The sequence below is a fragment of the Anomaloglossus baeobatrachus genome, chromosome 1 (genome assembly GCF_048569485.1).
Source record: "Anomaloglossus baeobatrachus isolate aAnoBae1 chromosome 1, aAnoBae1.hap1, whole genome shotgun sequence".
Taxonomy (NCBI): Eukaryota; Metazoa; Chordata; class Amphibia; order Anura; family Aromobatidae; genus Anomaloglossus; species Anomaloglossus baeobatrachus.
In genome coordinates this window covers 77,671,780-77,695,690 of record NC_134353.1, presented here as the reverse complement: position 1 = coordinate 77,695,690, position 23,911 = coordinate 77,671,780, and the positions used below count along the sequence as shown (strand labels likewise).

The window sequence follows — 23,911 nt, the reverse complement described above, 5'->3', positions numbered from 1 at the left end:
GCCATACCCCCAGCACTGACTGACAGTTGGCTCAGCCTTAAAACCTGCTGTCAGTCAGTGCAGGGGGAGCCTGGTTACATCCGCCGCTCACTATAAACTGACTGTTGACTGAACACGCATCGGCGATTCCTCTATGACTGAAAGTCAAACGCTGCCATCAGGAATAAAGTTAATTTTCTCCCAGCAGTGGGGCTCTAAGTGCTGATGCTGGGTGGGTACGGAACACTATGAACCTGCAGATTTACCCCATAACTGCAGGTTAGTAGCATTTTTTCACATGACCGGTTCCCTTTAATTACTTTGGCAGCAGGGCTCTAAGTGCGGGCACCAGGCAGGTTTGGAACTCTATGAACTTGCAGATTAACCCTATATCTGCAGGTTAGTAGTTCTTTTTCATGACAGGTTCCCTTTAATTCTCCCCCGGCAGTGGGGCTCTTAAGTGTAGGCACCGGGCAGGTTCAGAACGCTTTGAACCTACAGATGAAACCCATATCTGCAGGTTAATAGCATTTTTTCAAATGACAGGTTCCCTTTAATTTTCCCCCGGCAGTGGGGCTCGGTAAGTGCAGGCGCCGAGCAGGTTTGGAACACTATGAACTTGCAGATTAAGCCTATATCTGCAGGTTAGTATCATTTTTTCACCTGACAGGTTCCCTTTAATTCTCCCCAGGCAGTGGGGCTCTAAGTGCAGGTGCCAGAAAGGTTCAGAACTTTATGAACCTGTAGATTAACCCCATATATGCAGATTAGTAGCATAACATTTTTTAAGATTACAGGTTCCCTTTAATTTCTCTTGGCAGTGGGGCTCTATGTGTAGGCATCAGGCAGGTTCGGAACGCTATGAACCTGCAGATTAACCCCATATATACAGGTTAGTAGCATAGAATTTTTTTCAATGACTGAGGAAGGTTGAACTAGATGGACCTAGGTCTTTTTTCAACCTAAGTAACAATGTAACTATGATTCCCTTTCATTTTCTCCCGGAAGAGGGGCTCTAAGTACGGGCACCAGGCAGGTTCGGAATGCTATGAACCTACAGATTAACCTCATATATGCAGGTTAGTAGTGTAGCATTTTTCCAGATGACAGGTTCCTTTTAATTTCCCCCGGCAGCGGGGCTCTAAGTGCAGGTGCCGGCAGGTTTGGAACGTTATGAACCTGCAGATCTAACTCCATATCTGCTGGTTAGTAGCGTTTTTTCACATACAGGTTCCCTTTAATTTCCCCCCGGCAGCGAGGCTCTTAAGTGCGGGTGCTGGGCAGGTGCAGAACGCTTTGAACCTATAGATTAACCCCTTATCCACCGATTAATAGCGGTTTTTTTTCACATGACAAATTCCCTTTAAGACGACGGTTTCTCTTTAAACTTTTTTGTTGACCCCCGACTTGTGCATTTTGCCCTAGTCACTTCTTCTTTTTGCACTCTTCTTTCCCCGGGCAGCATATTTATCCCGGTAATAAGGAGCCAGATGACGTTCCTGTTCTTCGTTTCCTGACATGACTAATTTAGCTTATTTTTCCAGTTGGCTGCGTTGAACTTACTGATATATCATATGACAGCTCAACTTAGTGTGTTGACATCTCAGAGACGGGTAGACGCACAGCTTACTGCACCGCTACCTCTCTCCCGGCATCACAACATTGCGCCATTGTTTACATCACCCGCTGTTATCATTGGTGGTTCCAGTTGATTCATCCGGTGCTTCTCGCGGCATATGGAGTCAGCAGCTGTGACAGCATGAATGGGACTGAAAATAGACTTTTTCTTACAAATATGAGGGGGAAAAAAATCAACAATGCTCAAATATTTTTCAATTTGTTCTGCTTCGCCTAGTAGAAAAAAAAATCCGGTTTATATATAACCTCCTCTGATGTGTACGGAGGAGGATAATGCCAGGCTCCGTGCAGAAAGGCTATTTCTGCTGCTATAAAAAGTTGTCACCTGCGGTTCCATTGAGATTTCTTTAAGGTTCACTGCGTTAATCCAATACCGATCTCCTCGGGGTGTCTCCAGATCTATATTTCATTCCTGAGATGCTGCTGACTGTGAAAAGTAACAGGAATATCAATGGATAAAGAGATCGGGACCATATTTACTATTTATTTATTGGTAAAATCACAATGAGTGCAATTGTGAAAGCGGGAAATAGGACGGGCGGAATGAATGTGTACAGTTTACAGTCTAGAAAAGACGTAGAAACTAAGGAAACAAAGAAAAATATGTCAATCTATAAAAGAATAAACCAGGAACTAAGCTCTGACAGATTACGGTATAACAAGAAACATGGCTGCTTTCTTAATGAAATAGCGCCACCATGTCTACTGGCCATGCCTAGTATTGCACCTTAGCCCTATAGTACACAGACAGTGGTAACATACTGTATTTCCTTGAAAATAAGAGTGTCTTATATTATTTTTGAATCCCAAAAATGCGCTAGGGCTTAAATTTGCATTGGTGTCAGTGATTGGGTCACCCGTTAATGAAAAATGAATATTCACCCCTTCCCCCGCCCATAATCCTGCCCACCCCTATGCCTGGATATGTGATTAGTCAGACTGCCGTATTATGGCCCGAGGCTCACAGCGCAGTGCTTGGATTGGCCGGTGGCTCTTCTCACCTGTGCGTGACAGCTGCATAGAAATAGACGCTGAGCCGCCGGCCAGTGAGCGGGATTATCGGCGGGGAAGGGGGTGAATATTCATTATTCTATTAACACAAGTACCAATCACTGATGGCGGCAGAGAGGTGGGTGGTATTATGGGCAGGGGAAGGGTGTGAATACTCATTATTTCATTAACACAAGTACCAATCACTGATGGCGGCAGAGGGGCGGGCGGGAAGAGGGGTGAATATTCATTATTTTATTAATACAAGTACCAATCACTGATGGCGGCAGAGAGGTGGGTGGTATTATGGGCAGGGGAAGGGTGTGAATACTCATTATTTCATTAACACAAGTACCAATCACTGATGGCGGCAGAGGGGCGGGCGGGAAAAGGGGTGAATATTCATTATTTTATTAAGACAAGTACCAATCACCGATGGCGGCAGAGGCAATGGGCGGGATTATGGGCGAGGAAGGGGGTGAATATTCATTATTTCATTAACACAAGTACCAATCACTGATGACGGCAGAGGGGTGAATAGTCATTTTTTCATTAACACAAGTGTACCAATCACTGACGGCGGTAGAGGGGTTGGCGGGATTATGGGCAAGGAAGGGGGTGAATATTCATTATTTCATTAACGCAAGTTCAATCACTAATATCAGCAGAGGGGTAGACGGGAAGAGCGGTGAATATTCATTCAATTAACTCACTGGCGGACACAGACAGAAAAGAGCCCCTGTGCAAGAACAATATATGGGCCTATTGCAATCCAAGAATGCATCACAATTCCACCTTCTGTGGAGGTAGAAATCAGCCCCCTTACCTCTTGGCCCCTGTGCGGCTGCATAGACAGCACCAGTGATATGTCCGCCCCTGCATTAACTAGGAGGCATGTGACTATAAACTTCCGGTGCTTACAGGAACGTGCACCAATAAACATTACATATCGTGAAAGGGCTGCCGAATCCCTATTTCAGGATGCCATTAGTATGATGATCCACAACGAGGGCTTATTCTTGGAGCAAGACTTATATTTTAAGTATTTTTCAACATGGCCGAAAAAAATCTAATAGGGCTTATTTTTGGGATAGGTCTTATTTTTGGGGAAACACGGCAGTAGTCATTTGCAATACAAGCTTAAAGAAATGGGTAGTTTATTAATGAAGACAACCCCTTTTTGAATGCCACATACAGGAGAGTGCCCCTTTTGGCATCCCCTCCATGAGTCAGGATACATAATACCAGTACACCCTGTTATGCTGATCTAATACTTGAGATAGCAGGGGTGCTGAGGTAAGAAGAGGCTGCTCACACTGCTGTTCACACTTTTTGTTTTTTTATCTAACACTGGAAACACCAGTTGTGCTGAGGTAAGAAGAAGCTGCTCACACTGCTATCATATGTGAGCATGTGCAGTAGGAAGCTCAGCATCCCCCATTCATCTATTGGAAGATTTCATCCCAATGGATATTTGAATGTAATACTGGAGACACCATGGTGTTGAGGTAAGAAGAGGTTGCTCACACTGCTGACTGCCTGATCTAGCTGATCGAATATTGAAAATACTAGGCGTGCTGAGGTAAGAAGAGGTTGCTCACACTGCTGTCTGCCTGATCTAGCTGATCCAATACTGAAAATACTAGGCGTGCTGAGGTAAGAAGAGGCTGCTCACACTGCTGTCCACCCTCTCATGATAATCTAATACTGGAGATAGCAGGGGTGATGAGGTTAGAAGAGGCTGCTCACACTGCTGTCTGCCATGTTATTCTGAATGCTGAGTGGTTGCTAAGACCTAGAGATAGCTTGACAGTATATGGTATATGTTATATCCAGGTCACAGCAGCGGAGCTTCATACTGCACATGCTCACATATACCCATGCTATACCATTCTAGGACAGGTTTCTGTAAGTGTAAGATGGTGAGTATTTTAATGCACTGCAGTGATTACATCAAAACAAATGTGATTTACTAATAAATATATTTTTAAACTTATTCAAAATTTTATTTATATATTTTTTTATTATTTATAAACCACATTGAAATAATTTAATTTGTCTGCTAATTTAAATCCAGGATTGTTAAAGCTATTTTTTTCTAAAAGACTTACTGTAGTTTCTTCTCTAGGCTGTTCTCAACAAACTAAAGCTTTGATAGCCGAGCACCTGGGACATCGCAATAAACTCATCGACATTCTACAGAAAAAGCAAAAAGAAGAGCGCTTCAGCTTTTTATCCAGGGCTGAGGGGTCTGTAGATGCAGACCACTTTATAATGGTAAGAATTACTATCACTGTCTTTTCTCAATGAACATACACAGAAGCTATATTTTGGTATTTCACTGACCTGGAGCGCAGTAGTGAAATAGCTGAGAATGTTCTGTATAGAATGCCTAATATAGATTGAAATGGCAGCAAATATTTTGTATGCTCCTTTGCACTGAGTACAAAAGTTAAAACTGACACATTCTGAATTTTAGTGTTTAGCCTTGTTTAACCTAATATATAAATAATGTAAAAAATGGCATCCCCCCATTTTTGATAATCAGCCAAGGTAAAGCAGACAGCTGCTGGCTGACATTATCAAACTAGGAATATCCATGGATATTGGGCCTTCCTCATTCTAGAAATAGCAAATAGCAGCCCATAGCCACCCCAGAATTGGTGCATCACATTAGATATGCAAATACTGGCGCTTCGCCCTGACTCTTCCCGACTGCCCTGGTTTGGTAGCAATCAGGGTAATAGGTCAGTAGGGTTGATGTTTAATGTCAGCTGGCATTAAGCCCAGAGATTAGTAATAGAGAGGCATCTATCAGACACCCCCATTACTAACACAGCAAGTGTGAAGTTAAAAACACACACACACACTCTCACACACACACATACACACTAGAAAAAATAGTTTATTTGAATAAAGACTCCTTGACACTTTCCCTCGTTCACCAGTTTATAAAAAAAAATGTTCCCACGAAGCTCCGGGGATTTTGATTAGCTGTAAAGTACAGCTATTCCCAGGTACTGGGTGACTACAATGCTGATCAGCGCTGCCGGCTCAACGTTGTGCTCAGCGAGAAACAGTAGCTCTGATCAGCTTGGTCATCTTACCCGGTGTCTGTGAATATCTGTACTTTTTAATGACAGCTGACATTACACAGCTAACATCAACCCCATTAACCTATTACTCCGAATGCGCACCAATGCAATCAGGAAGAGCTGAGCAAAGAACCAGAATTGGCGCATCTAATGTAATGCACCAATTCTGTGGACTACAATTTTTAGGCTGGGAAAGTCCCAATAATCATGGGCCTTCCCAGCCTTATAATAACAGCCCGCAGCTGTCTGCTTTACCTTAGCTGGTTATCAAAAAATGGGGGGATCCCACGCCAGTTTTTTAATTCATTTATTTTTAAATAAATAATTTAAAAATACGGGATGGTTATCGACGACTTACACAACCTTCTGAGATTGGAGAAACTAGAGGCGGAAAGGGATAAGAACAAGAAGACAGACAAATTTTTTGGGAGGTGGACAAACTTTATCGAAATCCATTTCACGCGGGGAGAAATAAATATTTTGGTGACACCTTTCATGCAAACTGAGTGGTACCTTCTGAATGAAATCCAGGATAGCTTGGGGATATTGAGGTTCACCTAGTGGAGACCCAGGAGGGAGGGAGAGATGAGACGTTAAGGAAGACTTAAGATACGACATCGGCACTCAAAATACCAAAGAATGACAAAGGGTTTCAAGGTTTTGTGTTACAAGTGTTTTAGGTAGAATCTTTTGCTCTAATTTGCTATGCATCACTTTCAACTGAAGAACTTTAGGGACTCCCAAGATGGAATATTACTCTTTTCAATGTCATAACTTGTCAGTTGAATGAACCCATTTTGTAATCATAATTATTTTGTAACGGTTTTATATAATTGGAAAATCAATAAAAAAAGGTTTGGGGAAAAAAAAAAAAAATACGGGATGGAATCCCCCCCCTGTATTTTGATAACCAGCCAAGGTAAAAGCAAGTCTGCTTTACCTTGCCTGGTTATCAAAAAAAGGGGGTGGCACCACACTTTTTTTTTTTAATTATTGAATTTTTTTACTTCCCAGCAGTGAACTGGCAGTCAAAGATGTGTCCAGCCATCTTTGCAATGCATTTTTCTGGCCTCTTCTTTCCTCTAGTGGGATCTGTGGGACAAATGCTTGTATTCCCATAGACTACCATTATTCTTGTTGCTCGATTCGAGCCCGTCCGAGCATCCTCCCTACCCTGCTCGATTCGAGTAACGAGCACTTGAGCATTTTATCGCTCGCTCATCACTACAAGTGAAGTGAAGTTTTTACAGAGATTTTACCAGTGTTGTAAACTGTTCCTTTACATCTGTCACTTACCCAGGAGTACCATAAACTTCTAGAAGATCAGAGGGAACTTCAGGGAGCGCTAGAAGATGAAGAGGACTGTAAAGCCATTGATGCTGTTGCTGAACTCTGCAAGGTAATTTTTTATATTCCAAAAGATGAATAAATACCGAGCCAGAAACCTCAACCCAGACCTACCTCCTGACCTCCGCGTTCCCCTACCTAGTCACCCGATCAAAACCCTTTGACAACACCAGAGTCACAAATGCAACTTTAAGCTTCTGTTCCTTAATGTGACATCTAGAAGAGCTACCTGGCGCCAATATTGTATTCTATCCTGGGGATTTAGGGCTTAGTGACACCTTTTATTAGATGTTAGATTCCTTGCATTCCTTCGGCCGCCTACCATTTGTTACGTTATATTGAATTACTACCGAGTAGTCACTTCCTGTTAAGACTTCTATGACTTTCTCTTAAGGATAAATGTGCTGTACTATGCTTTGGAATATTTTTTTAACTGATAATTAACCTCTTAATGATCTGGCATGAAAAGGATTTAATGTGGGACTAATATATTTACATTTTCACCCATCTGGTTGTATCAGGCAATGTTAAAAGAGGAATACCATTATTTTTACAGCTAAAAGGGTGTTAATTTATATGTTTTTTTATTTTTTCAACACTAATCCAGAAAAATATATTAGACATGGTTTTTTTTCATTGTTATACTGTTCATGTATTAAACTAAATCATCAATTAAATACATCTTTCATATTTGTTAGGCTAGTTTCACACTTGCGTTTAGCGGAGTCCGTCACTATGGAGAATAGCGCAGTCCGTTAACGCACTGCGCTATTCTCCATACACTTGTATAGATGACGCACTGTAATGCAAGTGTCAGCGTTGCATCCGCCGGACGACGCAGCGTCGTTATTTTGACGCTGCGTCGGGCGGAAGGAACGCTGCATGTAACTTTTTTTGAGCAGCGGAATCCTTTGGATTTCACTGCGCATGCTCTCTCTGGCTCCCTCCACCCGTAACCAGGGTACACATCGGGTAACCAAGGAAACCTGGTTACGTGTGTCGGGAGCCCGACACTTCCCTGCTCGGCTCCGCCCCCTCCCCGCACTCCGTATGTATACACACACACACAATCGCACACACACACACAATCGCGCGCACACACACACACACACACACACACACACACACAATCGCACACACACACACACACACACTCACTCACCTGTCCCCCAGCGATGCAGTCCCCGCGGCACTGACGTCCTCAGCCATGGCCCTGCTCGGCTCCACCCACCGCACTCCGCCCCCCGCTCCCGCCCCCCGCACACATTGTCGTCGCCCGAACGATCAGCTGATCACCCGGCGGCCGGCTACTGTGAGTGATCAGCTGATCACCCGGCGGCCGGCTACTGTGACTGATCGGCTGATCACCCGGCGGCCGGCTACTGTGACTGATCGGCTGATCACCCGGCGGCCGGCTACTGTGAGTGATCGGCTGATCACCCGGCGGCCGCCTACTGTGAGTGAGCTGCTGATCACCTGGTGGCCGGCTACTGTTAGTGATCAGCTGATCACCCGGCGGCAGACTACTGTTAGCGATCAGCTGATCGTTCACAATAGTCTGCCGACGGTAAAACTGTAAAAAAAAAAAAAAAGCAAAACGAATTGCGTTGTTTTGCAGCATCCGTTGCATCCGTTGTGCCACTATATGCAACACATCCGTTGCATCCGTCACACAACGCAATGCAACGGATGCCGTTCAACGCAAGTGTGAAACTAGCCTTATGGTTGTGTGGATACCTAATATGTTATGTTTTTTATGTATTATATATAGAATCAGTGGCCTAACTTGAGTCTGATGAGCCCAGGTGCAAAATTTGTTTCTGGACCCCCTACTTGCATGTTAGTCCGATGTATTGGCCTTCGCAGCGTTCTAGATCAAAGAACGACATGCTTTTTCACCGCCCATGCAATAATGTCCCCCTCCTGATCTCTTCCTGAAATAAATATTCCCATCCTGAGCACCTTCCTTTTATTAAGGTTCCCATCCTGACTGAGCTCCTTTCTTTTTATTAAGGTTCCCATCCTGAGCCCCTTCCTCTAATAAAGTTCCCATCTGAGACCCTTCCTCTAATAAAGTTCCCATTCTGAGCCCCTTCCTTTGATAAGGTTCCCATTCTGAGCCCCTTCCTTTAATAAGGTTCCCATTCTGAGCCCCTTCCTTTAATAAGGTTCCCATTCTGAGCCCCTTCGGTTCCTATTCTGAGCCCCTTCCTTTAATACATTTCCCATCCTGGGCCACTTCATTTGATAAAGTTATCAATCTGAGCCCCTTCCTTTAATAAGGTTCCCATTCTGAGCCCCTTCATTTAAGAAGGCTCTTATTCTGAGCTTTTTCATTTAAGCAGGCTCTTATTCTCAGCCCCTTCTTAAAAGGTTTGCATTCTGAGCCCCTTTCTGTATAAGGGTTCCATTTTGAGCCCCTTACTTTAATATGGTTCCCATTCTGAGCCCCTTCCTTTAAAAAGGTTTGCATTCTGAGCCCCTTCCTGTATAAGGGTTCCATTTTGAGCCCCTTACTTTAATATGGTTCTCATTCTGAGCCCCTTCCTTTAAAAAGGTTTGCATTCTAAGCCCCTTCCTTTGGTAAGGTTCCTATTCTGAGCCCTTTCCTTTAACAAGATTCCCATAGTGAGCCCCTTCCTTTAATAAGGTTCCCATCTGGCCCCCTTCATTTAATAAAGTTTCCATTCTGAGCCCCTTCCTTTAGTAAGGTTTCCATTCTGAGCCCCTTACTTTAATATAGTTCCTATACTGAGTATCTTTCTTTAATAAGGTTCCCATGGTAAGCCCCCTTTAATAAAGTTTCCATTCTGAGCCCTTTTCTGTAATAAGGTTCCCATTCTGAGCCACTTCCTTTAATAAGGTGCTTGTTCTGAGCCCTTTCCTTTAATAATTTCCTATTCTGAGCCTCTTCCTTTTAATAAAATTCCCATTCTGAGCCCCTTCCTATAGTAAGTTTCCCATTCTAAGCCCCTTCCTTTAGTAAGTTTCCCATTCTGAGCTCCTTCTTTTAATAAGGTTCCCATTCTGAGCCACTTCTTTTAATAAGGTTCCCATTCTGAGCCCCTTCCTTTAACCCTAGAACGCATACCCATAGAAATCTACACATTCACGCACCTGGTGCCTTTTAGGCCTGTTTACAATTATCATGGAATAACTCAAAAAAAATACTTTTCAAAGTTTATCGCAAAGTAAGGATGCATTCCCACTATCGCTGGGGTCCGCCAGGACGGGATTCCGTAATGGATCTGACCTCCTGGTGACCCCAGCTAAGGCTGGCGGACGCATACCTGGGGCCTCGCAGGCCTACCAGGTTACCTGTTTTCTATTTTCTGTAAAATTACTTTAGTTAGATTTTTGAAACTCTAGGAATTCCTCAGGTATATAGTTGTTAGTAATTTCCATTTGTTCATATATTTTTATGTTATAGCCATTTCGGTCTAACAACCTTTTTTTGGGACTACCCCATATTCACGCACCTGGGGCCTTTTAGGCCTGTGTGCAAATAATACGGAATAACTCAAATAAAAATACTTTTCAAAGTTTATTGCAAAGTAAGGATGCATTCCCAGTAGCGCTGGGGTCCGCCAGGAGGGGATCCGTAATGGATCTGACCTCCTGGTAACTCCAGCTAAGGCTGCCGGAATGGCAGGATTCCGGCAGCCTTAGCTGGGGTCACCAGGAGGTCAGATCCATTACGAATCCTCTCCTGGCGGACCCCAGCGCTACTGGGAATGCATCCTTACTTTGCAATAAACTTTGAAAAGAATTTTTTTTTTTAGTTATTCCATGGTAATTGTATACAGGCCTAAAAGGCCCCAGGTGCGTGATTATGGGGTAGTCCCAAAAAAAGGTTGTTATACCGAAATGTCTGTAACATAAAAATATATGAATAACTGGAAATTACTAACAACTAAATACCTGAGGAATTCCTAGATTTTCAAAATTCAAACTAAAGTACTTTTACAGAAAATAGAAAACAAGCAACCTGGCAGGCCTGCGAGGCCCCAGGTATGCGTTCTAGGGTTAATAAAGTTCCCATTCTCAGACCCTTTCTTTAATAGGGTTCCTATTCAGAGCCAATTCCTTTAATAAGGTTCCCATTGTGAGCCCCTTCCTTTAATATTGTCCCCCGTCATGTGCCCATTCCTGTAACAATTTTCCCATCCTTGCCCTTTTTGAAATACTTTCTTCATTCTGGCCCCTTCCAGTTATAATGTCCTCTAAGCTAAGTCCCATAATACGCTAATGTCCCTCATCCCTGTAATAATGTCCCTCGTTCTACTGTTCTTTTCTAGCAAATTTAAAGAACATGAACGATTCTTTTTACCTTCCTCTGTTGCAACGAAATGTGGCATTTTCTTCCATAGCTAGCAGAGAGGCCAGCAGCTGACATCAGCGTGCCAGGGACGAGTAGCGCTTGACGTCACTACAATGTGCCACTCATGATGGGCTCACAGATATCAGGGGCCGGCCTCTGATTGGTCTGCAGCTTGTATTGCAGGGCAGAGAGCCAGCGGCTCTCGGTGCCGCAATACACTTCAGCTGAATATGCATCCTCGTTATGTGTAGAATACATTTTTTTTAAGTAATCACTTTTTCATAACTGTCTGAAGAACATTACATTCCCTCCAAGATCATCTGTCAGGGAAAAGTTAGAAAGTTCTCCATATCCATCAGATTGGTAGATTCTGGTGTATGGGAGATTTTAAGGAAAGTGGAACCTTGGATTATGAGCATAATTGGTTCCGGGAGTCTGCTCTTAAACCAAGTTACTCTTATATCAAAGCAAATTTTCCCATAGGAAATAAGTAAAATGCAGACAATTCGTTCCACAACACAAGAATATTTACTGTATTTATACAAACTTATTACAGTAATACAAAATAATGTTCTGTATTCATATAAAATTATTACAGTACACAAATACAAAATACTGTACAGTAAAACACATATAAAAGAAATTAAACTGCACGTAGCTTACAATAGAATTGTTGGTGTGCGGGAGGTACAGTACAAGTAATGTGCTGCACTGGTTAGCCGAAAGAGAGTACAATACTGTATCCACAAATGCAAATTGATAGACATGCTGTATAGTATATACTGTACTGTACAATGGTATACAGTACATATGTACAGAAAGTTACCTCCAGAGCGGGTCAGAGCGCAGTGAAAGGACAGAACCGGAAGTGTACACGGTGAGGATTTGCTCTTATTACAAATCATTGCTCTTAAAACAAGTTACAAATTTGTAAAAAGCTTTTCTTGTCTTGCAAAATGCTCTCAAACCAAGTTACTCTTAATCCAAGGTTCTACTGTATTTCAAATATTGAAGATTTTTGGGGAAGGGCCATGTGACCCTCTCTGTTTACTTGTATTGCTATGATCCCACTCATGTCCATATATTTCATGTCTTCAAGGAACTATACACCAGCGCTTCACAGATGTTTGAAAAACTTGTGAAAAAGTTGTTTCTTCAGACACTTCCGGAAATTACTAACTTGACGTTAGGAGAATGTGAAGGCATGAAACACGAGCTGAGAGATAATCTGTCCACTGAACTCGAGAAAGCGGAAAACGAACGAAAGACCAAAATCAAACTCTTCCAGGAGATGCTGGTGCAAGAAAAGCAGGTGATTATAATGATCACACAGTTCTATAATGTGCGAGGAAAGTGACTGACATTTACACAAGTGTCCAGCGCCATCTAGTGTCACCGGTAATAGTAGCTGTGTGTACTACAGACAAGCATTTTGTATGTTTTGCAACAATCCATGTGGAAGTAATGCTGAAACTGAAAATGCACAATAATCACAATTATTGTTTTATTTTATATATATATATATATATATATATATATATATATATATATAAAATCTATATATATGTATATATAGATAGATATAGATATATATATATATATATATATATATATATATAATATGTATATAATATATCAGTGCCTTGCAAAAGTATTTGGCCCCCTTGAATTTTTCACCCTTTTCCCATATTTCAGGTTTCAAACGTAAAGATAAAAATGTTAACTTTTATGGTGAAGAATCAACAACAAGTGGACACAATTGTGCAGTTGATAGAATTTTATTGCTTATTTTAAATTTTTGTAAAAAATAAATAACTGAGAATTGGGTCGTGCAATATTATTCATCCTCTTTAAGTTAATACTTTGTAGCGCCCCCTTTTGCTGTGATTACAGCTGCAGTCACTTGGGGTATGTCTCTATCAGTTTTGCACATCGAGAGACTGAAATTCTTGCCCATTCTTCCTTTGTAAACAGCTGGAGCTGAGTGAGGTTGGATGGAGAGCGTTTGTGAACAGCAGTTTTCAGCTCTTTCCACAGATTCTCGATTGGATTCAGGTCTGGACTGTGACGTGGCCATTCTAACACCTGGATACGTTTATTTGTGAACCATTCCATTGTAGATTTTGCTTTATGTTTGGGATCATTGTCTTGTTGGAGACAAATCTCCGTCCCAGTTTTAGGTCTTTTGCAGACTCTAACAGGTTTTCTTCAAGAATGGTCCTGTATTTGGCTCCATCCATCTTCCCATCAATTTTAACCATCTTCACTGTCCCTGCTGAAGGAAAGCAGGCCCAAACCATGATGCTGCCACCACCATGTTTGACAGTGGGAATGGTGTGTTCAGGCTGATGAGCTGTGTTGCTTGTATGCCAAACATATCGTTTGGCATTGTGCCCAAATAGTTTGATTTTGGTTTCATCTGACCAGAGCACCTTCTTCCACATGTTTGGTGTCTCCCAGGTGGCTTGTGAGAAACTTTAAATGACACTTTTTATGGATATCTTTGAGAAATGACTTTCTCCTTGCCACTCTTCCATAAAGGCCAGATTTGTGCAGTGTACGAATGATTGTTGTCCTACAGACAGATTCTCCCACCTCAGCTGTAGATCTCTGCAGCTCATCCACAGTGATCATGGGCCTCTTGGCTGCATCTCTGATCAGTCTTCTCTTTGTTTGAGATGAAAGTTTGGATGGACGGCCGGGTCTTGGTAGATTTGCAGTGGTATGATACTCCTTCCATTTCAATATGGTCGCTTGCATAGTGCTCCTTGGGATGTTTAAAGTTTTGGAAATCTTTTTGTAACCAAATCCAGCTTTAAACGTCTCCACAACAGTATCACGTACCTGCCTGTTGTGTTCCTTGGTCTTCATGATGCTATCTGCACTTTAAACAGAACACTGAGGCTATCACAGAGCAGGGGCATTTATACGAAGACTTGATTACACACAAGTGGCTTATATTTATCATCATCGGTCATTTAGGACAACATTGGGTCATTCAGAGATCCTCAATGAACTTCTGGAGTGAGTTTGCTGCACTGAAAGTAAAGGTCATGAATAATATTGCACGCCACAATTTCCTGTTATTTATTTTTTTAAAAAGTTTAAAATAAGCAATAAATTTCGTTCACCTTCACAACTGTGTCCCACTTGTTGTGGATTCTTCACCATAACATTAACATTTTTATCTTTATGTTTGAAGCCTGAAATGTGGGAAAAGGTTGAAAAATTCAAGGGGGCCAAATACTTTCGCAAGGCACTGTATATTTTAATTAAGCCCTTTATAAATTAAAAACTACAGAGTACCTTGGGTACAACCATGTTGTCTAGGCACTAGGCAGGCAGAGACTCATAAGTGTGCAAAATTGTCTGCTGATTAACAACATTACTTTGCACAAAAACTTCAATGAATCAATCTCATCCCTTTCACGTCTTTTCCCTACCCGTCTACGGTGAACGGCCCGTGCTGCACCTCCTTATGCAGCTGTGGAGGAGGGCTGCAAACAGCATTGAGCAGAGAAACACTTTTAAAAAGAATGCAGTGCAGCGGACCCTTTAGTCTCAGAATTGTTGGTGGTCCGGGCAGTCAGAATCCCACCAATCATAAAGTGATTGCATATCCTAGAGATTGATCAATACTTAAAGGGAAGGTGTCGTCCAAAAACAAATAAATAAAATCAATAACTGAAAAAATGTAAAGTATTTAATGTTTTGTTTAAATATTATTTTTTTTTAATTAAGCAAAATATTTTAAAAAAATTAAAAAGTTTGATATTTTCCACTCTTAAACACTAGGGGGAGCAGCTGCTGAAATCCAGCTGTAGAGCTACTGTAGAACTAGCTCACATTACAGCTGCAGTAAAAGTGGGTGGAATCGGCTCTCCTGTGTGTGATGTCACCTCCCCCTCCTAATCTGGGATCCTAATCCAACAAGATAAGGGAAGATGATGTTTAGGATCACAGTGCGGAGCCATTTTGATGGTGACCCTGGATGACATGGGGAAATTGCAGCATACGCTCCACAAAGATGGCGCCAATCTCCTCCCTCTACTGTGATTTGGATAGCCCAGGGGTTGTGTCTAGCTCACAGCAGATCTCCGTGTTAAGTCTAGAGGTCGGATCACGCCTATGAGATTCAATGCCCTGGGCGCTGCCATAAAGGAGATGAGTAACTGTCATTACACACAGCAAATTCAAGATGGCAATGCCCACTGTTTCAGTAAAAGTAGAATGAAATAAAAACAGTGAATTCAATTTTGTATTAAAAATACTTGATTCCATAATCACTATTATTAATACGAAAATAAAAAACCGCGACACCTTCCCTTTAATGATCGTTCATTAAAGGGAATTCAAGTTTGTGCTATGCAATCTGAAAGCAGCAGGATGTAGGGGTTGAGACACTGATTACAGTGATGTCACTTATTGGGCTGGGTTTTTGCTTTTTCAATACAATCAGTGTTTTATCAGCAGGAGATTATCATTACAGGTCTAGCTGCCTCATTCATCCTAGTCCAACCCTGCTCCCAGCACCAATTAGCAGGTCGATGTCACTATATATTGTACACATAAAGCGGCCAATCAGTGGTGTGGGCAGGGTTTTACACAGCTCAACAACTGAGCTCTGCTAGATCTGCAACAGAGAAAACTGTGACTTTATCATAAGTGCTGCACCCAGTATAGTAAATGATATGTAATTGGGAGTTTTGTCCCTTTCTTCTTGGTGCTGTCAGATTACATAGCAAAAACCTGCTTACTGATTCCCTTTAAGGCAGACCTCCACCAACACTTCTCCAGATTGGAGAACTGCTCTGTACAAGTGGCTCCAGGTCTATAGCATTCTTGTATTACATTGATGGTTATCCTTCTGAATCGTCGCTAATGGTTGGTCATTGACTCCACTAGCAAAATTATCTGTAACGGTTTTGATCACTGTGGCGCCTCTTGACAGGAGTGAGTATTTTAGTGCAATGTGGGTTCCAGATTATATTTATATACTGTGTGTCTAAGATTAATCTGTGTGTTTTCAAAGATTTTGTCTCCTGAGTGGCATTTTTATCTTCTCTTACTGTGAGTGAAATACACTCCTTCTATGTTATTTGAACTTCAAATTAATAAGATTTGTTTTCCGAGTGCTCTGGAAATCAATACAGCACACAGGCTTTTATGGTATACTGGATACTTCTGCTTTATTAGCTCACTAGCTGTAGTACCCGGCGTTGCCCGGGATAGTAACTGTCTCTCTGTCTCCCTCTGTATCTGTCTCTCTATCTGTCTGTCTCTGTCTCTCCGTCTCTTTCCCTGTCTTTCTCGGTCTGTCTCTTTCTCTATCTATCTATCTATCTATCTATCTATCTATCTATCTATCTATCTATCTATCTATCTATCTATCTATCTGTCTTTTTCCCTGTCTGTCTTTGTCCCTGTCTCTTTCCCTGTCTGTCTCTTTCCCTGTCTGTATCTTTCCCCGTCTCTTTGTCTGTCTATGTCTGTTTGTCTCTTTCCCTGGCTGCATTGTGACACGCCAATATTCTTCTGAAGTTCTGGCTGCATTGTGGTTCCCGGCTCCATTGACTTTAATGTAAGCAGGTTTTTTGGCGAATAACTGTAAAGTGCAGGGTTAAAATTTCCCCTCAAAACATACTCTATGATGATCCATAAGTCACGAGGTGTCTTTGCAAAATTTTGTGATTGTACATGTGACGGTGCAGATTCTTTTAGCGGACATACATACATACATACATACATACATACATACATACATACATACATACACTAAGCTTTACATAGTAGATGTGACCAGTTTAAATAGGGTCTCAGACAAAGAATAAGGTCCTTCTGAACTATGCACCAGTGGGAACAGTAGGGGTGTGATAGAAACTTAACCTCACATCAGTGTTACCTGTTCACCATGACATCTATAAAGTTCTAAGACAAGATGGATGCCATAAGAACAAAATAGATTCTGTTCTCTCACATTACTGTCTATTATCTATGTGTGAGGGGTTTTCCGAATGTGGATGGTAGGTTGCTCACACTGGGGATTTCTCTGCCATGTCGGCATGGAAGCATTGACACAACTACAGCTCTCTCTAGTAGAGGCTACAGAAACCCTGCATGTCACCATTCAAAGCAATATCTATGCAGATGTTGCAATGATTCTGTCACGATGACTTTGGGACAGCGGGGAATTGGCGCTTCTAAACTGTTCCTCAAGCTAGGTGGTCCTATGCTATCGCTAATCTCAGTGAAACTCCTGATGTTGGAGATGCCTGTCTCCTTCCTGGCCCTACTCCTGACCAATCCTGATCTGATTCCGCCTTTCCCACAAGGAGGGATGGGACAGGAGTGTGTTAAAAACCACAGAAAAAGACAGACAAGGGAAAACCAAAACTCTGCCACACAACACATACACACAAATGTAAAGACAATAAAAGGGTCAGGAGGAAGAACAAGAGCAGGAAGGAAGCTACAAAACAACAGGGGTAAACTCCACAACCGCTCCAAGCAATAGGCAAAACTTAAGCATAGCTTTCACCAGTGAGTCTGAGACACAACACCTCACAGACCAACATAGAATAAACTATAGCTGGAATGGGTAGAAGGACTCCACCAGCATAAATAGGAGGGAAGCAGATGTGATAGGTATTTCTACAACATGTGATTAAAGGAGCAAACAGACTAGTAGAGATTAACTCTTGCTAGCCTGCCTTTAAATCAGCACACAGCAGGTCAACGTCTGAGTCAGACTGTGTTGATGCCAGACACCAGAGAAACTATCTGACGGAGTGTCAGAATCTGCAATCTGAACAGAGCCCAATGCCACAGTGACAGTCGGTGAAGTTTGTATAAAACTCTGTATGACAGATTCCTCCTGATTTTTCTGCTAATGGTGGTAATGATTTTGGATGAAGGGGGTTGAGCTCTATCTCGACTTTTCCCCCATTTAGAAGGGTTTCTGTATTTTCCCAGATTGGGTCTGGTGTATCTTTAATCCTATTTTATATTCATAAGCAATGAGATAATTGTGCCCTATTTGTCGCCATCGTTCCCGTCAACAGGTTGCTGTAGTAACGCGCAAAGCATAATAGGAATAAATAAACCCGAAATCTCCTGAGATCTGGCTGCATGATAAACTGGAAATCATTCCCGCCACAAATAAATTGACATTTCCTTTGTTAATTTGTTCATTCATTTATATTCGTCAGGGGTGATTTGTTTTCCCGTTTGTGTTCCTGCTAAGGAGCGGATGACAGTAATTCTCAGGTAGCGCCGAGCGTCACTGCGATGACAGGTGTTACTAAGCCGAGAGATCCAGACGCAATGTCTAATTAATGTGATTGTCGAGAGAGACGTAATTAATCCTGTCACTTAGGCTGCACATTATTAGCAGTAATTTGACCTATGACTAAATGCGAATGTTAATGTTAAGTACGGGTCCTAATCCTGGAGAAGTTACATTTACTGTGTGATATAACATGGTGTAAAAAGCAAAACTCCGCTAATGCTCTTATACGGAGGCAGCATCACATCCAGCGACATAACTAGAGTCCAATGGGCCCCAGTGCAAAATTGGGACCTGCCCCCCTGCATGTTGGTCAGATTTATGGACCCTTGTAGTGTTCTAGATCCAATAAAGATATACATGTTGTACTATCCCCGTGTATATTTCCTCAATCATGGTCCCATTCCAGGTATTTTTATTTTATAGCACTATTATTTCCACAGCGCTTTATTGATGTGATTATTACCTTCCCATTGGGGCTCAGAAACTAAATACCTTATCAGTATGTATTTGCAATATGCATATCTCCCATTCTGTATGCCTTCGTAGTATATGTAACCCCCATCCTGGTATATATTTCTCCATACTTTCCCATCCTGGTAAATATGCCCCCCATCATTGTATATATGTCCCCATCCTGGGTCCCTTCCTAGTATAGTTGTCCCCCTATCCAGCTATAAATGTCTCTCATCCTTTGCCCCTTCCTGGTGTATATATGTACCCCCATCCAGCTATAAATGTCTCCTATCCTTTGCCCCTTCCTGTTATATATGTCAAACCCATTCTACTATAAATGTCCCCAATCCTTTGCCCCTTCCTTGTATGTATATCCCTATCCTGGGCCCCTTCCTCGTATATATGTCCCCCCCCATCCCACTATAAATGTCCCCCATCCTTTGCCCCTTCCTGGTATATATGTCAAACCCATTCTACTATAAATGTCCCCCATCATTTGCCCCTTCCTTGTATGTATATCCCTATCCTGGGCCCCTTCCTCGTATATATGTCCCCCCCATCCTACTATAAATGTCCCCCATCCTTTGCCCCTTCCTGGTATATATGTCCCTCTCCTGGGCCTCTTTCTGGTATATATGTCCCTCCCATCCTGGTAAATATGTCCCAATCCTGCCTCTATCTCATGAAAAAAACAAAAAAGCATTCTTCTCACCTTCTCCAGCTTGCATGATGCATGGAGTCCTCTTCTATCGCCGACACAGCCCCCCCACCCTCCAGCAACGGCCTGGTTGCGGTTGTTGTTACGCCCTAATTGCCATTATATAAGCGGTTAAGGCTGCTTTCACACATCCAGTTTTTGCTGAGCGGCACAATACGGCACTTTGCAGAACAAACGCAACCGTTTTTTTTTGCCGCCGGTTGCATTTTTTCCCGCATAGACTTGCATTAGCGCCAGATTGGGCCACATGTCCTTGCGTTGCGTCCAGTTTTTGCCGGATGCGGCATATTTAGCCCATGCGCCGGCCGGATGAAACGTTGCCTGGCACATTTTTTTGTGCGGCGAAAAAAACTCATCGCGCGCGATCCGGCGCGATGCGGCACAATTTACAATGCAAGTCTATGGACGCCGGATGCGGCGTCCTGCGGCAAAAACCGCATCCGGCCGCCGGATGCGTTTTCTTGCACTGCACATGCTCAGTATCAAGCCGCATCCGTCAAAAAACTGACGGGTCGCATGGAAAAACGTATGCAACGGATCCGGTTTTTCCGCCGCATCCGTTGCATAGGTTTTTGAGCCGGATTGAGCCGCACTGCTAAAACCGGATGTGTGAAAGCAGCCTAAGGCGTGTTCCTTTCTAGTAAGGTAATTGCATTTCATGCTGATTTCCCACAGATCCTGAGAGCTAAGGGGCAGGCTGCAGTACCCTAAACAGTCAGGTGGTAACATCACTGTGCAAGGACAACTGAGAAGGGTATGAAGTACTAAATCGGCGTTGTGACTCCTTCACTTGAAGAATCAGTCGAGGTTCCAGAGATTGGACCTCTACCAATCATAAGCCCATTTTAGCTATTGGACTTGTAGCAGTCCGGCCGGACAGCAGCCTCATGAGACTGGCTGTAAGCGATAGCTAGTCTGCCACAGCAATAACCGGGATCAGAGATTCTTCCAATCTAGAGTGTTGATATATTCAGCATTGACTGCGGTGCTGTTAAAAGAATGTAGATGTAATTGACAATTTCTTTGCTGTGGTGATGACCGGGATCAGAAATGATCTCGGTTGTTTAATCCATTCAGGCCAGGATCAGAGATTCTCCCAATCAATGATGTTTAATCCATTGAGCACTGATTGTAGGCCTGTCAGGTGGAAGAGGATGCGATTCACATCTACTCTTCCCTGGCGATGACCGGGATCAGAGATTATTTCAGTACAGGGCATTTAATCCATTCAGCATTGGTTGTAGGGTTATCAAATAAATGTGGAAGTTATTGATAGCTACATTTTTGTGGCAATGGTCAAAGTCAGAGATTATTCCGCTCTAGGCCATCCTTTCTGCAGTACTGTATAATGGAGGTGACTATCTTTGCTTTACATTGCTGTCCTGCCATTCTGTTTTCTGCGCTCAGCAATTGTACTACATTACGCCAGGGCTAATATCCATTACTAACATCGAGATATGCTCTAGGAAGTTCTCAGTCCTCCTGTATCTTACAGAAGGAGGAATCCTACAGACAGAGCTGTGATAAAGGGGGAACAATGGAGGAAAGACCAGAAAAGACTAATGAAGAAACCTTAGTGCAGTTCTAATGTTTGTGTTCGGGACAGCGAGGAAAAGTCTCCAAAATCAGGAAAAGCTTAGAGATGAACGTGGGACCTATAAGAGGGCAGAAATGGCTTCCTAATCCTTAGTGTATCGTAGAGCACCTCAAAAAGGTAATGTAACACCTGCCTGGATCCACAGACTCAGACGGGCTGTAATGGACAGGATAGAGGGAAGCTGCTCACCAAGCAGGACCCCCAGAACCCTGAAACCCTTTAACCCCTCTACATGGATTTGGAATTACACAGGGCCCTGGTGATCACTACCTGTGGAAGGCTGCAGTCCGAGAGAGTAGTCGTCAGGCAGGGTCAAACCAGGAATTGCAGAACAGGGACAAAATCGGTAGGCAAGGATGTAATCAGAAAATGTAGCAGAGGTCAAATCCGGATCGGGCAGCGAGGTGCAAAAACAGCAGGCAGGAGAGGTAGTCAGGAAACAAGCAGAAGTCAGAACACCAAAATCACAGAACAGAACAGGAGCCAGAATATCAGAACTATCTCTGGCAGTGGTCATCAGACAGGAGGGGAATTAAGAAGGGTGTGGTGTCTTCCCATAGGCTGTAGCTGAATGATGGTAACTTCAGCTGGAAGACACTCGCCACCTATAGTCAGCCAGTGGTACTGCAGATCCCAAGAGAACCCAGCCCTGTGGATGAGCGGAGCCTGCCCCCATCGGTTCCGCTGGCATCGACTCCTCTCCTATCACCAGCACTATCCACGGCAGAAACACGGCGTCGCCTGGTGATCGAAGTAGAAGTCGCTGGAGCGGACTCCAGTGGTGACGTAACAGGTAACCTGCAGAAACTTATCCTGTCCTAAGCAGGATTTGGTGAGCATGAGCAATACAGATCCGGATTTAGGAGAGTCAGCATACTGCTCAAGGGCAATGCAGCCTTCGGAGGGCATGGGCAATTTGACAATTAGCAAACCCTACAGATAGTGAGGACTGGTGGGCTCCAGGAGAGATCGTTAGAGACTTTATAGAACCGTTGCAGTATTACAGAGTTACCGCCATCTTACTTCAGGGGCAATAGTCATTTTTACTAAGTCCATCTATGCCTCATTTGTAGTCATCTTTGAGTTAAGACTTGAGGTTCTAGGTGGAGATGAGCGAACCCGAGGTTCGGTGTTCAGAGACCTTAAAAAAAACACCAGTTATCGCTGTGCTCAGCCCAGTGCGAGCTGCTTGAAGTGTTTGATCAGCTCTCACTGGGGGTAACAACAGCGTGATCAGATGTATTGTGCACCACACAACAAATAGATAAAAATATGGAAAACCCCAACCCATCCTCCCCAGGAAGTGATCTGTTTATGGCTGGCTGCATGTGGACGGAGACCTGAACTGCCCAATTACTGACTTCCATTGAGGTTCACGTCAAGTCTGGGTCCCAAACTTTATCTAAAGTCCGGCTGAACCCGTGTAACCGAACTTCCACGGGTCCGCTCATCTCTTCTCCTAGATAACGTGCTTTGATCTGGTACAGAAATGTAACTGCAAAGTGGATACTCCACCAGTCTTTCCTTTACACATTGTATATGGGAAAAAAAACTGAAGTTCCAAATATAGCAAGTGTGAACAGGTGTTAACTGCTAAAACTACATGAAACACAAACAAAGGGATACACCAGCCTCTGTAAGCGCTGTGACATATGCAAACATAGAATATATGACATTTAAACTGCATTAGTGCTTTATGGAATATACTTAGAAAAATGAACAAAAATTGGTCACTTCTTGTATGCCCATCACTGCGGCAAGGTGACCCCCTTTTGATGGGACCCTATACTAGTGCCGTGCCTCTCCTGGACTAAAAGCAAACAACTATATGGACAGATAGGATCTAGCACTAATTAAAACCTCCCTGTGGTTGATGAGCGGAAAACACAGTCAGAATAGGAGGCTGTCTATACCTCCAATATGCCGCAAAAAAACAAGAAACTGCATCTCCAGGTGTGAACAGGTGCTAATCATAAAACACAAACAAAGGGATACAGCATCACTCTGTAAGTGCTAAGACATATGCAAACATGGAATGTATAAAATTTAAATGGCATTAATGCTTTATGAAATATACTTAGAAAAATGAACAACAATTGGCCACTTCTTGCATGCCCATCAACCGCGGCAAGGTGACCTTTCTTTGATAGAACCCTATACTAGTGTCATGCCTCTCCATTACTAAACGTCTAGAAATATATGTGCACATATGATATGGAACTAATTAAAGCCTCCCTGTGGCTGATGGGGGGGGGAAGCATAGTCAGAATAAGATGCTGTCTACACCTCCAATATATACTGCAAAAGTAAAAAAATTGCATCTCCAAATATAGCAAGTGTGAACAGGTGCTAACTGCTAACACTACACTAAACACAAAGGAATACAGCAGCACCCTGTAAGCGCCAAGACATATGCAAACATAGAATATATGAAAGGTAAACTGCATTAATGCTGTATAAAATATTGTTGGAAAATGAAGGTTCT

The 23,911-nt window shown here is 42.8% G+C and overlaps 1 protein-coding gene across 1 annotated transcript in view; it reads left to right on the top strand.

The window, feature by feature from the left end:
- Window positions 1-23,911, top strand: part of EVC (EvC ciliary complex subunit 1) — a 147,192-nt gene that overhangs the window by 84,364 nt on the left and 38,917 nt on the right. The window contains exons 10-12 of the mRNA XM_075346881.1: window positions 4,736-4,884; window positions 7,003-7,101; window positions 12,470-12,682. Of these exons, the coding sequence (XP_075202996.1) occupies window positions 4,736-4,884; window positions 7,003-7,101; window positions 12,470-12,682 (461 nt within the window). The remainder of the gene's footprint in view (window positions 1-4,735; window positions 4,885-7,002; window positions 7,102-12,469; window positions 12,683-23,911) is intronic.